Here is a 13,371-nt window from a genome sequence, read left to right on the forward strand (position 1 = left end):
GGGTATTTGAATACAGTTCAACTAATTCAGAATAGTCTAGACTTTTTCGCTACAAACGGCTCTCGGTGGTTGAAGGTCGGCCCAAATGCCGACGCATAGGCTACAATCAAAGATGGTGCATATAGTTGACACCCACCATATGCGGGGAAATAGCCTTAATTACGTTCCAGTGGATCCATATTCCGGGGTTTGACGAATGGATGGCTTGTACAAAGTAAATGCTTCCTGGGGATACCTCACATGCCCACCGTCGTCCATCGGATCATGATATGCCCAACTGCCGATCCCAGCATATTTGTATTCGTCAAAGCATTTTGAGATAATGCACTCCTCCTAGCGGGGAAGAGAATTACGTATATTGTGTGATGTGGTTTATATAACGCCATCCTCATGGCTCCTGCTTTGAACTAGCTCTGAGCGATAGGATACAATTATGGCTATCATCACGAATGTTCCTGCTGCTACTCTTCAATATGCTGTCTACGCAGTTCCTCCTATGTTCCTACTTTACCTAACCCTCAATTATTTCTACAATTCACTGAATATCTTTCCTGGGCCCTTTTGGGCGCACCTAACTGATATTTGGCGATATATCGATGTGAAGGGTCGACGTCCTGAGCTTACGCATATAGCTTTGCATCGTAAGTATGGCGATGTCGTGCGTCTAGGTCCACGGACTTTGTCCTTCGCAGACCCGAAGGCAACGAAGGTGATCTACGGTCTAAACAAGGGATTCACAAAGGTAGTGAAATGCCGGGCCTATCAAGATTTGCAATTTCTAATATAGATAATAGTCTGAGTTTTACCCAGTACAAATGACCGTTTCTAAAGGGGAGCCTTTGCCATCGCTGTTCTCTACGCTGGATGAGACATTCCATGCGAATCTCCGCCGTTCTGTAAACCATGCGTTCTCAATGAGCTCATTAGTACAGTATGAGCCAATGGTCGACGAGACTACGGAAATCTTCCTCGATCAGACGGGCCGACTCTTTGCTGATGGAGTCACCGTGTGTGATTTCGCACGATGGCTACAATTCTTTGCCTTTGATGTTATTGGAAGTATTACGTATAGCAAACGCCATGGTTTTATCGAGAAAAACGAAGACATCGATGGCATCGTCAGTTCCCTAGCAAATATCTTCGATTATTCTGCCCCTATTGGTCAGATGCCATGGCTAGATAAGCTATTTTGGAAGAATCCAATCTTTGATCTCCTTCAAAAGTTGGGCTTATCAGATAATTCCCATCCTGTGGCCATCTTCGCAAAGCACCGCATGGAAGAACGTATGTCAGCAAAGGCTACTACAACGGGACCGGGATCAAAGGATGATCTTCTCACAATGTTCCTCAAGGCGGGTGAAAGCCGTCCGGATTTCATGACGAACAAACGAATCCTTACCATGGCCGTCTCCATGGCCTTCGCTGGGTCTGAAACAACTGCCATCAGCATTGCAGCCGTGTTCTACTATTTACTTAAGAATCCAGATTGCATGACGCGGGTTAGGCAAGAGCTGGATGACGCCGTTGACAACGGTACAATCGTGAATCGCCCAACAGGACTTGTCTCATGGACAGAGTCGCGACAGCTGCCCTATCTTGATGCCTGCATAAAAGAAGCTTTCCGCATGCATCCTGCTGCCGGACTTCCTCTGGAACGTGTCGTTCCTGCGTCAGGCGTGCAGATCTCCGGACATTTCATTCGCGGCGGAACAATTGTTGGCTGTAGCCCCTGGGTTATCCACCGTCGTGAAGATATCTTTGGTCCAGATGCCGACATATACAACCCCGATAGATGGCTTACTGTTCCACCGGATAAATTAAAGACTATGGATGGAATGATGCTTCAGTTCGGTGCCGGCTCGAGGACCTGCATTGGGAAGAATATCTCTCTAATGGAGATTTATAAAATTATCCCTAGCTTTTTGCGGAGGTTTGAGGTATGTTCTGTTTTCCTACATGAAGCAAATACTAGTGGTGCTAACTTCTTTTGATAGGTACAATTGGCACATCCTGACCAAGAATGGAAATTGTGGAATGCATGGTTTGTACGCCAACACAACTTCAAGACGATTTTCACGCCGAGAGAGATTAGAGTATAATTTATCATAGGTCATTCTTTATCTCAAATGTTGAATCCCGGAAGCTCTTGTATATTTATCCTATTGACAAATGCAATTTTTCATGGATCTCAACCGGCATCCTTCTACCTAAATTTCCTGGACTCGCTTTACAAAGACGGCAGCCTATATGTTGGAGCTGCGATGCAGATATATATAAATGGAAGATTTACCAAGCAAATGATACGAAAGGTCCACGGAAACACGAGTTACCAAAGTTCCAAGTTGCGATGAAGAGGATAAAATGTAGGGGTCAAGGGAGATAGGTCTATAGAGAGATCTCAAAATACATGACACAGTGTGAGTTGAGATTGTTGAAGAAGCTAAGAAGATAAGACTAGACCATGTAATCTGATAGAAGAATATAAAGCGAAGAAAGATACGTCAAGACAGGTCAATCACTGCTCTCCCAAGCAAGCTTCCTGTCTTCATATCCTGGAAAACTTGCGCAAGCGCCTCCATTGGTACCGTCTGTATATAGACCTTAACTACTCCCCGAGCAGCAAAGTCCAACACCTCAACGGCATCCACACGATTGCCAACTGCCGACCCCATAATTTTCAATTGCTTCGCTATCAAAATTCCGGGAGAAGCGCTAGCTATCGCTTTTTGTTCACCTGCTGGGATCCCAACACAGACCAGTGTACCGCTGAATCTGAGAAATTGGACCCCTTGACTGTATGCACTATTGGCAGCGGTACAGACAATGACAGTGTGAGCCCCGAGTTCTCCAGTCAGAGATTTGACGTGGTTTGAAATAGCCACACCGTCATCATCTGTAGGAAACTTGGAAATGTCCACAAAATGTTCGGCGCCTGATTCCTTGACCAAATCGGCTTTTTGTCCTTGATCAATGCCGATGACACGTAACCCCATCCCCTTACTAGCAATTTGAACTGCCAGGTGTCCCAGTCCGCCCCCTGCGCCAGAGACGACAACCCACTGACCCAGTGCGGTCATGCTGCGCTTGAGAGCGGAATAGGCAGTAAGCCCTGCACAGAGTAGAGGCGCGACCTGAGCAGACTCTACTCCATCTGGGACCCTAGTCACGTAATTTGCTGGACCCAGGACATATTGTTGGAATGTTCCAGGGGTGTAAAATCCGGACACCTTCTGGTTAAAGCAAAGGCTGTCCGATTGCATTTGGCACGGTTCTGCGATTTTTTAGGTCAGTAAAACAGTCAAATCAATGCATATCGTCAAGGAAGTATAATCTCACCGCAATTCCCACAAGCACTTGCGACCCATTTCACACCAACCCGATCCCCAATCTTGATACCAGAGCCCCTTGTTCCCGAACCCAGCTTCACGACACGACCAACTCCTTCATGGCCACCAACTTGTCCTTGTGGAGTCGGTGGAAGGCCCGCACACTAACCGACTAGTTAGTTGAATCCAATTTAGATCATTTCACGTGGGATAAAAATACACTATTTGTCATAATATCGAGATCGGAGTGACAAACGCCAGAATGGGTCCTATGGATGAGTTGTGAGCTTTAGAAGGCGATGGGAATATATTGCGTGCTTCAATCCAATGAAAGACAAAACTTACAAATTTATCAAAACTTCATCTGGGCCCGGCTCAGGAATGTCAGTCTCCACGATATCGATAGAAACTGATCCGGGTGAGTTGTAGATGGCAGCTTTCTGCTTCCTTGATAGTGTTGGTGAGGGATCCGTCATTTTGGTCTATAAGGAAAATAAAAGAAAAAGAAGTCCAACAGGTAAAGTAAAGGATGAATAAATAGAAAGCAAAGTACTCATCCAGAGTGTAACTATAGAGAGAAAGGTATTATATAGATATTGACCGAGTCATTCTAAAATCAATGGAACTGCGCTCCAAAGGGCCCTGACAACCGACAAATTTACACGAAAATGAATATCCCCGCATATCAATCAAAATATCCCCGCACTCGGACTTGCGAACCCTTTCGGCAGAATGATAGCGACTCTTTTTATGGTATATGCCATCCAAAATGAATATAGTGCCGAGGGTGGGAGGATGGGACGATAGAGCTATCGCTTCTATGCTCCCGACAAAGCACGGACGAATGAGCAGCGAAAGAACAGTATGCATCACAGTATATAAAACAAAATCAAGTATGCTCAAGCAATATCTTGGCCACCATTATTCACATCCATTATCACATCCCATATACAACACATAGCTTATTCTACTTCCCCGATCATGACACATCCATCCGACGTTGGCTCCATGAATGGAGCCTCTCCCCAAGTAAAATTTCCCAATACCGAAACTTTCCGAGGCTTCAATAAACCATCTCGTCTCGAAGGTGATGTCTTTGACTGCGAGGTAGATGGAGAAATTCCCATCGATATCGATGGCACTTTCTACCGCGTGCAGCCAGATCATCGCTTCCCCCCAATGTTCGCCGATGATATCCATTTCAATGGTGACGGAAGTGTGAGCGCAATTCGTATCGCCAACGGCCGGGTGGACTTCAAGCATCGCTATGTGCAAACGGACCGCTACAAAGCTGAAAGCGCGGAAAGAAAATCGCTTTTTGGCAAGTACCGCAATCCATTTACAGACAATCCATCTGTCAAAGCAGTTATCCGGACAGCAGCCAATACAAATGTGTTCTTCTGGAGAGGAGCCCTACTAGCCACAAAGGAAGACGGTCCTTCATTCGCGATGGATCCAATTTCCCTGGAAACAATCGGGCGTTATGACTTTGACGGTCAAGTGCTATCTCCGACCTTTACTGCGCACCCAAAGTTTGACCCGCTCACTGGAGAAATGGTCTGCTTTGGTTATGAGGCCGGCGGAAATGGGAATGACGGATCTTGCGATATTGTGGTATACACCATCGATTCTACCGGTAAAAAGACGGAGGAAGCGTGGTATAAAGCACCATTCTGCGGCATGATCCATGATTGCGGGTTATCCGAAAACTACTTGGTTCTACCCATGACCCCTCTGAAATCATCTCTCGATCGGATGAAGAAAGGAGGAGGACACTTGGCATGGGATCCCAATGAGGACCAGCTTTACGGCATCGTACCTCGAAGGGGTGGGAAGCCGGAAGATATTGTATGGCTCAGAGCTGACAATGGTGAGACAATATATTTCTTATTTCTTTTTTTTTTTTTTTTTTTTTTTANATTTTGCAGATCAGCTAACATAAGAAAATGTAGGCTTCCACGGGCACGTAGCAGGATGTTACGAGAACGAGGAAGGAAACATTGTTTTCGACCTCTCCGTTGCTTCCGGAAACGTTTTCTTCTTCTTCCCTCCTGAAGATACAATGGCTGGGACAGTGGCAGAGAGAAACAAAACGGCTAATCAAACTGTTCGCTGGATATTCGATCCCAAATCAAAGAGTGACACGCGTGTCACGCCCGCCGAGATCATGAACACCGTCAATGGTGAATTTTCACGCATTGATGACCGCTTTGTTACAAAGGAATATCTGCATTTCTGGCAGGCATTGATTGATCCAAGTCGGCCATATGACTTTGAAAAGTGCGGGTCACCTGCAGGAGGTTTATTCAACTGCTTGGGTCATTTCACCTGGGATAAGAAGGTGAGGGATATATATTGGGCGGGTCCAACAGCTACCTTCCAAGAGCCCACTTTCATCCCAAAGGATAGCGGTATTGAAGGTGACGGATATATTATCGCGTTCCTCAACCATCTTGATGTCTTACGAAACGACATTGTGGTCCTAGACGCCCAAAATCTGAAGAACGGCCCCATAGCCACCATTCATCTACCCTTCAAGCTACGCCTGGGACTTCATGGTAACTTTGGCGATCACAAAGACATAGCAGCATGGCAAAAGCGGAGACAAGAAGGAGGTGACATTGGACCCCTGCTTGTAGCCACCGAGCCGCTTCCATGGCAGAAACAGGTTCTTACGCAGTAAAAATGGCTTCTGATGATGGTGTAGATGGAATCAGTGCTGGCCACATACATTTCTTAGGTCCTTTTTGTACTATGATCACAATACATAAGATATAACCTTGCCTATATATTCAGCCAGATTCAATCAGGTATTTAGTTTCCGGGGAATTATAGAAAACAAGAAAGTAAGATACTGGCTTTAGATCATTTACCGAACCGTGCTTCGCTTCAACTTGGTCATTTTTGAGCCATGGGTGTTAATCTGACTATGCCTAAGTAAAGTGGCTAACAAAATCAGAAATATCCTTCCGTTATTTACAGGAAGATAGTAGTTTCGGACCAATCAAGCGTGGTGGTCTCAGTTGCCTATACATGTAACTCTCAGAAACTCTCTCGGAACTTCCTAAGATAATCGAAAGAAAAGATAGCTGAGTATCTGGTCTACTTAACCGGCAAATACTTAATATTTAGCTCCGCTACCTTGTGAATCATTAGGGGTGTTAGGTATGCTTCGAAGTACATAGCCCATACAACAACATGCAAGTGAGCGGCGTCCGAATGCGCGGGATCCGAGTCGGCGGCACCCGCGGGTTATCCTCAACCCCGTTAATCTATATAAGTAAGAGACGATACCAAAAGGAAGCAAATGGCACGGCAGGTCAATAATCGGTAGATTACTTCCGATGGAAGGGCTGCATAAATGGGAAATGCCAAAATCGGTAGTGAAGATGATAGAGCATACAGCAGTTGAAACATCGCGGGGAAGCAAAACGAAGAGCGGAGCCCGCAACTATAGATACACGTATAAGCACGTATTTGACAGGCAGACTAGCAGTTAACTACTCGAGCTAGTCAGCATTCAAGAAAACCTACCCGGATCATTTGATTATGTGCATCATGATCCATTAATAACTCCATTCGCCTAGAGGTATTTGGTACAAGTCTCATTCATCACAGAGCACAATTATATACAGGACGTTTGCACACGAAACTAAAACGTTTTATGAACATGCCATTTGACATATTACATCTAGTCATTGGACTTGCTATTGCTGTTGGACTCTGGAACTTATCTCATGCATTCTATGATCTCTTCTTCTCTCCATTGAGAAAGGTCCCGGGTCCTTTCCTGGCTCGTTTTTCGCGTTTCTGGGAACTAAACGCCATTTGGAGTAAAGGTCTTAACGAGACCTACATACGACTACATGAGAAATATGGTCCGAAGGCTCTCTTTCTCGATTTTTGCAACCCTTAGGAGCTGACTGGAGATTGTATGCGTTAGGACCTGTCGTACGCATTGCGCCAAACCGCTATAGCTTCAACACCCCAGAAGCTTTGAAGACTATATACGGATCAACTGCAGGATTTACCAAGTCGGACTGGTACGCGGCGGCCGGTCATCCAGATCGACCGAATATCTTGAACATGCAAGATGCGCGGCTTCATGCCGAAAATAAGAGAAAAATTGTTGGCTTATACACCATGTCGACCATGGTTAATTACGAAGGAGCTGTTGAAAAGATGAACGTTGTGCTAATGCGCAAGTTCCATGAATTCGCCCAGACGAAAAGGCTCATTCAGCTCCCGGTTTTCTTACAATATTACGCCTTTGATGTCATTGGCTATATCACAGTCCGTCTTCTCATGCAAAAATTCAAATGCAACAATTCCGTCGCTAACAACGTCACAGATGGATAGGAATTTCAACATGATGGAGACAGAAAGGGATCGCACCGGGTTCCTACAGAAAATCAAAGTGGCCACAGAACATCAGATGACCTTTGGTCCCTTTCCTTTCTTACATGTTGTACTTACCAGGATTGCCGCGTTGTTAAAACTGAAAGATCCCCATGACGAGTTGTTCCGGTTCATCGCAGAATCGGTTCAACGGTTTCGCCAGGTCGGTTCTGAACCCAATGAGAATCCAAAGTCCGAACCGTTCCTCGCCAAACTTATGGATCTAGAGCTGAAAGGGAAAGTTGATCAAGGATCTATTTTCAGTTCCTGTGGTTCGAACGTCATCGCGGGGTCTGATACTACAGCCATCACTCTAAGTGCTGTTTTCTACTATGTATACCAAAACCCGATGATCCTCAGGAAGCTCCGAGATGAGATTGATTTACACGAACGGGCAGGACTGTTGTCAAGTCCGGCTATGTTCAAAGAAGCACAGCAGATGCCATATCTACAAGGAATAATTGAGGAAACGCTTAGGATGCATCCAGCCGTGGCCCAAATGCTACCACGAGAGGTTCCGGAAAACGGTGTCCTCCTGAATGGATATAATTTTCCAGCAAAGGTATTTTAAAATCTCACTATGCATTACCGGTCGTGCTGTTGATATTAACTCTTTCGTTCAGACACAAGTCGGCATCAGTGCATGGGCACTGCACTATAACCCAGACCTGGTTGATTCCCCAAGAGAATTCCGTCCTGAAAGATGGCTCGAGGGTGATGGAAACAAACCGCTAAATCCGGCCTTGAATTTTGCGGTTCGTGAATAGCTCGATAGACCCTTTTGTTTTGCGTAAATACTAATTGGGACATTAGTTCGGCGGTGGCTCGCGTGTCTGCCTCGGCAAGAATATCAGTCTGCTTGAGATGGCCAAAGTCATCCCTGAGGTGGTGCGGTATTTCGATATTCGCTTCGAAAAGCCTGGTCAGCCGTGGGAACTTGACGTAGGCTGGTTCACCTGGTCATCGTATAAGTGCTGGATTGAAGAGAGGAAAACTGCGGAGGACTAATATTCAAACGTATGGACGTCTTGTTAACCTGTCTAAAGATTATGTATCATGTCCCATATTTTCCATGGATATGGCTTCTTTTTCTCTTACATTGTGGCCCTAGGCGGACTTTCGATATTAATGGGTTAGTGGCCCTGAGGCACTAGTAATTATGGTGTCATCCTATAGATATATCCAACACCAACCAACACCAACCAACACCAAAATTTAGGCTACAACACGCCAGACCTACATTAGGGCGAGGCTGAGCTGCAAGGCTGAGCTACGGATGTAATCATTGGATATCCTAGCACAGGTAATCCTCCAGCTCATATTGTCTTCGCATTTATTCGAATGTACACGTAGAGCTACAGCAGCCAACGGAAATACATGCGTAACTGAAATATATTGTTCTTTTTCCTATCACAAAAATACACTGGATATACACCGCTACCCTATCCTTGCATGTATATCTACCGGTCGACCGCAGGGACAACAAACAGTAACGGTAAAGCTAGGTTATCTATTCTTGTTTTATTTTCTTAAAAAAAAAGCCGTTTTGTGAAAAATGATCCTATTGCTATCTCAATAAGTACATACATGGCAATCTATAAGTCTCTATAAGTGTAAGTAGATGGAAGAGATAAGGAAGTGTCATAGTCACATCATCCATACACTCCGTACAACTACTTACATCGATGTATATAAATAGTGCCCAATTGATAGTCACACTACTCCGTATAGCCACACACACTATATACACCCCTGTTAGCTGCTAGCACAGCAAATAAAGAACGTGAACAAACGATACATCGGATGTCCACAGCACTCTAAATACTTAATAAGCCGTCCATTCCCCATTCCCCATTCCCCTATTCCCCTATTCCCCACTATCTTCCCATTTTTATTTTGATATGAAACCCATAGAGCCATCTTCATCCAGGTTTATCTTATTATGAGTGAAAATCGGGGTCGTGGACGTGGTGATCGCGGAGGCGATCGTGGCCGTGGTGATCGTGGCCGTGGCGATCGAGGTCGCGGTGATCGAGGTCGCGGTGCCGATCGAGGCCGCGGTCGGGGAGAAAGTCGCGGCGATTTAGCCTTCCGCCCAGCCGGTAGAGGCGATGGAAATCGTGGAGACTTCCGGGGTGATTTCCGAGGCCGAGGTGGTGATCGGGGTCGAGGCGACTTTAGAGGTGGGGGTGATCGAGGAGGTCGTGGCAGAGGTGGAGGTGATTTCCGCGGTCGTGGTGATTTTCGTGGTAGGGGCGATTTCCGCGGCGGCCGTGGTGGTGGGCGTGGAGGTCCTACCAACTTTGGCCCACCTATCTTCAGGTTTGCCTTTCACTCTTCGATGCTCATTGAACAAAGCTAATCGTTTGCTTATAGACAAGGCGAACCTATCCCACCTCCCAATACCACCGTCACCAAGACCGAAAATGAACTCGCCAAAGCTCTCGCTGTGAGCGGCCAGAAGACCCCCAGACAGGCAAAATATCCCGAACGTCCTGGTTACGGCACAGCTGGCAGGCCGGTGACTTTGTATGCGAACTACCTGCCGCTGACCCTGCCTAACAAGCGGCTGTTCCGCTACCATATTTCCATTGCAGCCGACTCTGCAGGCCGAGCTGCCCCGGTGGGCAAGAAGGCCCGACACATTGTCCGTCTACTGTTGGAGGAGCACTTCCCTCAACAGAAGAACAGTATTGCGTCAGACTTCCGGTCTACCCTGGTCTCGTGTGTCAAATTGACCGAGGGTAAATTCGATGTCCGATACAAGGAGCACATGGATGATGACTACCTGGATCCACCCCGGGTGCACCAGGTTACCTGCCAGTATACTGGCGAGGTCAATCCTGCTGACCTGGTTAATTACCTGACCTCCACCAATGCCGGTGCCATGCTTGAATCCAAGTCTGAGATTGTAGCTGCTCTCAACATGATCATGGGACACCACCCCAAGACAGACGACCAGGTCGTCTCTGTCGGAGCCAACAGACACTACAGTCTTCGTCAGGATACCATGGAATCATTCAACCTTGGCGGTGGTCTATCCGTTCTGCGTGGATTCTTTGTCAGTGTGCGTGCCGCGACTGCTCGTGTGCTCTTGAACGTCCAGGTCAAATATCTAGCCTGTTACAATGAAGGGCCTTTAGCCAATGTGATCCAAGCCTACGGCCGCAGGAACTCTTATCATTTGGAAAAGTTCCTCAAGAGCCTACGCGTTCGCATCACCCATATCGTTCGCAAGAACAGTCGCGGTCAGGCCCGACCTCGCGTCAAGCCTATCTATGGCCTCGCCAACCGCAGTGATGGTAGATCATCTTGCAACCCACCCAAGGTTGCCTGCCATGGCGCTGGTCCCCACGAAGTGCAATTCTTCCTGGCTGAATCTAGCCCTCAGTCCGTTGCTGTGCCTAGTGCGCCCGAGTCCAAGGGGAAGAAGGGGAAGAAAGCGCCCCGGGCTGGTCCTGCGGAAGCTGGTCGCTATATCACCGTTGCGGACTTCTTCAAAAAAGGTCCGTTGTTCTTCACTTTTCCTTCTTTTTTCCCCTTCGACTCCCTTCTTCCTCGCGTTATACTAACTTCCTTCTTAGAGTACAACATGATTTTGAATACAACCAACCCAGTGGTGAATGTCGGGTCTCGTGACAGACCTGTCTATCTCCCCGTTGAGGTCTGCGAAGTCGAGCCTGGTCAGCCAGCTAAATCCAAGCTTTCTGGTGACCAGACAGCCAGTATGCTCCGGTTCGCCGTTATGGGTCGAAAGCCGGGTCAGAACGCCCAGTCGATTGTTACCAAGGGCGTGGGTGTGCTTGGACTCGGCCAGCCTCTGAATGACACCCTAGTAAGCATTCCCTCACTCCAAACATCTTCTCAATATATCTAACCTTTCTTTTAAAGTCTGCTTTCGGTGTTAACTCGTCCACCGAGCTGATCACGGTTCCTGGACGTGTTCTCCCCGCCCCAAATGTCTACTACAAAGACGGAAACAGGACCAAGGAAATCAGGACTCAATCTGGCAGCTGGAACATGCGCCAAATCCAGTTCTCTAAGCCTGCAGCCATGAAATCCTGGACTTATCTCTATGTTGACATGCAGGGCTCCCACCCAGTGTTTAAAGAGCCGGATCATCTCAACAGATCTCTGGAAGGCTTCAGAAAAACACTCAGGGACATGGGAATGGCCGTGGACCCCCACAAGCCCGGAAAGCGTGTTGTCCTGACCGGCAAGAACGACGCCATCGAGATCCAGCAAGCCGTCGTCGATCTCCAAAAACAGCACAACCCAGTCTTCATCCTGGGTATACTCTACAATAAAGACACTGGTATCTACAACTGCGTCAAGCAAGTCTGCGACGTCCGCTGCGGAATCCGCAACGTGAACGTCCTGGCGGAGAAGCTCATGAACTCCAACGACCAGTACAACGCCAATGTCGGCCTGAAAATCAACCTCAAATTAGGCGGTGCCAACCAAGCCCTGCGCACCGCCGACCTCGGAATCATCTCCGAGGGCAAAACAATGCTAGTCGGCATCGACGTAACCCACCCGTCTCCGGGTTCCGCCAGCACAGCCCCCAGTGTGGCAGGCATCGTCGCCTCGGTCGACGCAACCCTCGCCCAATGGCCCGCCGAGATCCGCGTCCAAGGCGCCCGTCAAGAAATGGTCGCCGATCTAGAAAACCTCCTCGCCTCGCGTCTCCGGCACTGGCAGAAACTCAACAGATCCCTCCCGGAGAACATCATCGTCTACCGCGACGGCGTCTCAGAGGGCCAATACAACAAAGTCATCGACGAGGAACTCCCCCTGCTGCAAGAAGCATGCAAGAAAACCTACCCAGCAGACCAGACAAAGAAAGGCCTCCCACGTCTAGCCATCGTCGTCGTCGGAAAACGCCACAACACCCGCTTCTACCCAACAACCGAGCAGGACTCGAACCGCGAGAACCCAATCCCCGGAACCGTCGTCGACCGCGGCGTCTCCGAGGCACGCGACTGGGACTTCTTCTTGCAGGCTCACTCCGCCCTCCAGGGAACTGCCCGTCCTGCTCACTACTTCACCGTCTGGGATGAGATCTTCTACCCCCGCTACCCGGCTAACAGCTCCGGCCCCGGCGCGGCTGATGTCCTCCAAGACCTCACTCACAAGATGTGCTACATGTTCGGTCGTGCGACGAAGGCGGTTAGTGTCTGTCCGCCGGCGTACTATGCCGATTTGGTTTGCACGCGTGCTCGATGCTTCTTGAGTGATCTTTTCGACCCTGTGTCGCATGATGCTTCTGGTGGTAGTACCACTGGCACTGAGGGAACGGCGGATATGTCCCGTATGGTAGATGTCAAGATCCATCCTAATATCGCAGAGACTATGTTCTACATCTAGGTGTTGAGTCCGTGGTTTAGGATCTATTTCAGATTTGAGATCTATGCGCCGTTGCGTATCTTTTGGGATCTATTTGGAATCTACATAATTTGCCTTGGATTTATTTGGTGGTGGAAGTGGAATTGGAAGTGGAAGTGGAACAATTTGGTGGAGGAATGAAGCATATCACATTTTGGACCTGGCAAACCTACTTACATTCGCTCGCTCAGCCTTGGTCTTTTGAAAATATCGTTTGAGGTATTCTGTCTCGATCAGCTTCGATACTTGGATATCGGAGACT

General features: G+C 47.8%; 5 protein-coding genes across 5 annotated transcripts; 4 read left to right on the top strand and 1 right to left on the bottom strand.

Moving 5' to 3' along the window:
* Positions 1-433: 433 nt before the first annotated feature.
* On the top strand, positions 434-2,099 carry PEX2_038800 (cytochrome P450; the record flags this gene model as incomplete). The annotated part of the gene is made up of 3 exons (XM_016741155.1): positions 434-742; positions 795-1,937; positions 1,995-2,099. The coding sequence occupies 3 exons, from the start codon at positions 434-436 to the stop codon at positions 2,097-2,099; spliced, it is 1,557 nt and encodes a 518-aa protein (XP_016596860.1).
* Positions 2,100-2,501: 402 nt separating this feature from the next.
* PEX2_038810 (zinc-dependent alcohol dehydrogenase) lies at positions 2,502-3,802 on the bottom strand (the record flags this gene model as incomplete). Its single annotated transcript, XM_016741156.1, has 4 exons — positions 2,502-3,271; positions 3,337-3,490; positions 3,547-3,595; positions 3,672-3,802. 4 exons carry the CDS (start codon positions 3,800-3,802, stop codon positions 2,502-2,504), a joined length of 1,104 nt encoding a protein of 367 aa, XP_016596861.1.
* A 505-nt stretch (positions 3,803-4,307) lies between these two features.
* On the top strand, positions 4,308-6,009 carry PEX2_038820 (carotenoid oxygenase family protein; the record flags this gene model as incomplete). Its single annotated transcript, XM_016741157.1, has 2 exons — positions 4,308-5,196; positions 5,279-6,009. 2 exons carry the CDS (start codon positions 4,308-4,310, stop codon positions 6,007-6,009), a joined length of 1,620 nt encoding a protein of 539 aa, XP_016596862.1.
* A 1,403-nt stretch (positions 6,010-7,412) lies between these two features.
* Positions 7,413-8,732, top strand: PEX2_038830 (Cytochrome P450, E-class, group I; the record flags this gene model as incomplete). The annotated part of the gene is made up of 4 exons (XM_016741158.1): positions 7,413-7,619; positions 7,678-8,286; positions 8,348-8,479; positions 8,538-8,732. 4 exons carry the CDS (start codon positions 7,413-7,415, stop codon positions 8,730-8,732), a joined length of 1,143 nt encoding a protein of 380 aa, XP_016596863.1.
* A 934-nt stretch (positions 8,733-9,666) lies between these two features.
* PEX2_038840 (putative RNA interference and gene silencing protein (Qde2)) lies at positions 9,667-13,091 on the top strand (the record flags this gene model as incomplete). The annotated part of the gene is made up of 4 exons (XM_016741159.1): positions 9,667-10,046; positions 10,101-11,230; positions 11,309-11,559; positions 11,616-13,091. 4 exons carry the CDS (start codon positions 9,667-9,669, stop codon positions 13,089-13,091), a joined length of 3,237 nt encoding a protein of 1,078 aa, XP_016596864.1.
* Between the last annotated feature and the right edge of the window lie 280 nt (positions 13,092-13,371).

This window comes from Penicillium expansum (genome assembly GCF_000769745.1).
Source record: "Penicillium expansum strain MD-8 chromosome Unknown contig126, whole genome shotgun sequence".
In the NCBI taxonomy this organism is placed as follows: Eukaryota; Fungi; Ascomycota; class Eurotiomycetes; order Eurotiales; family Aspergillaceae; genus Penicillium; species Penicillium expansum.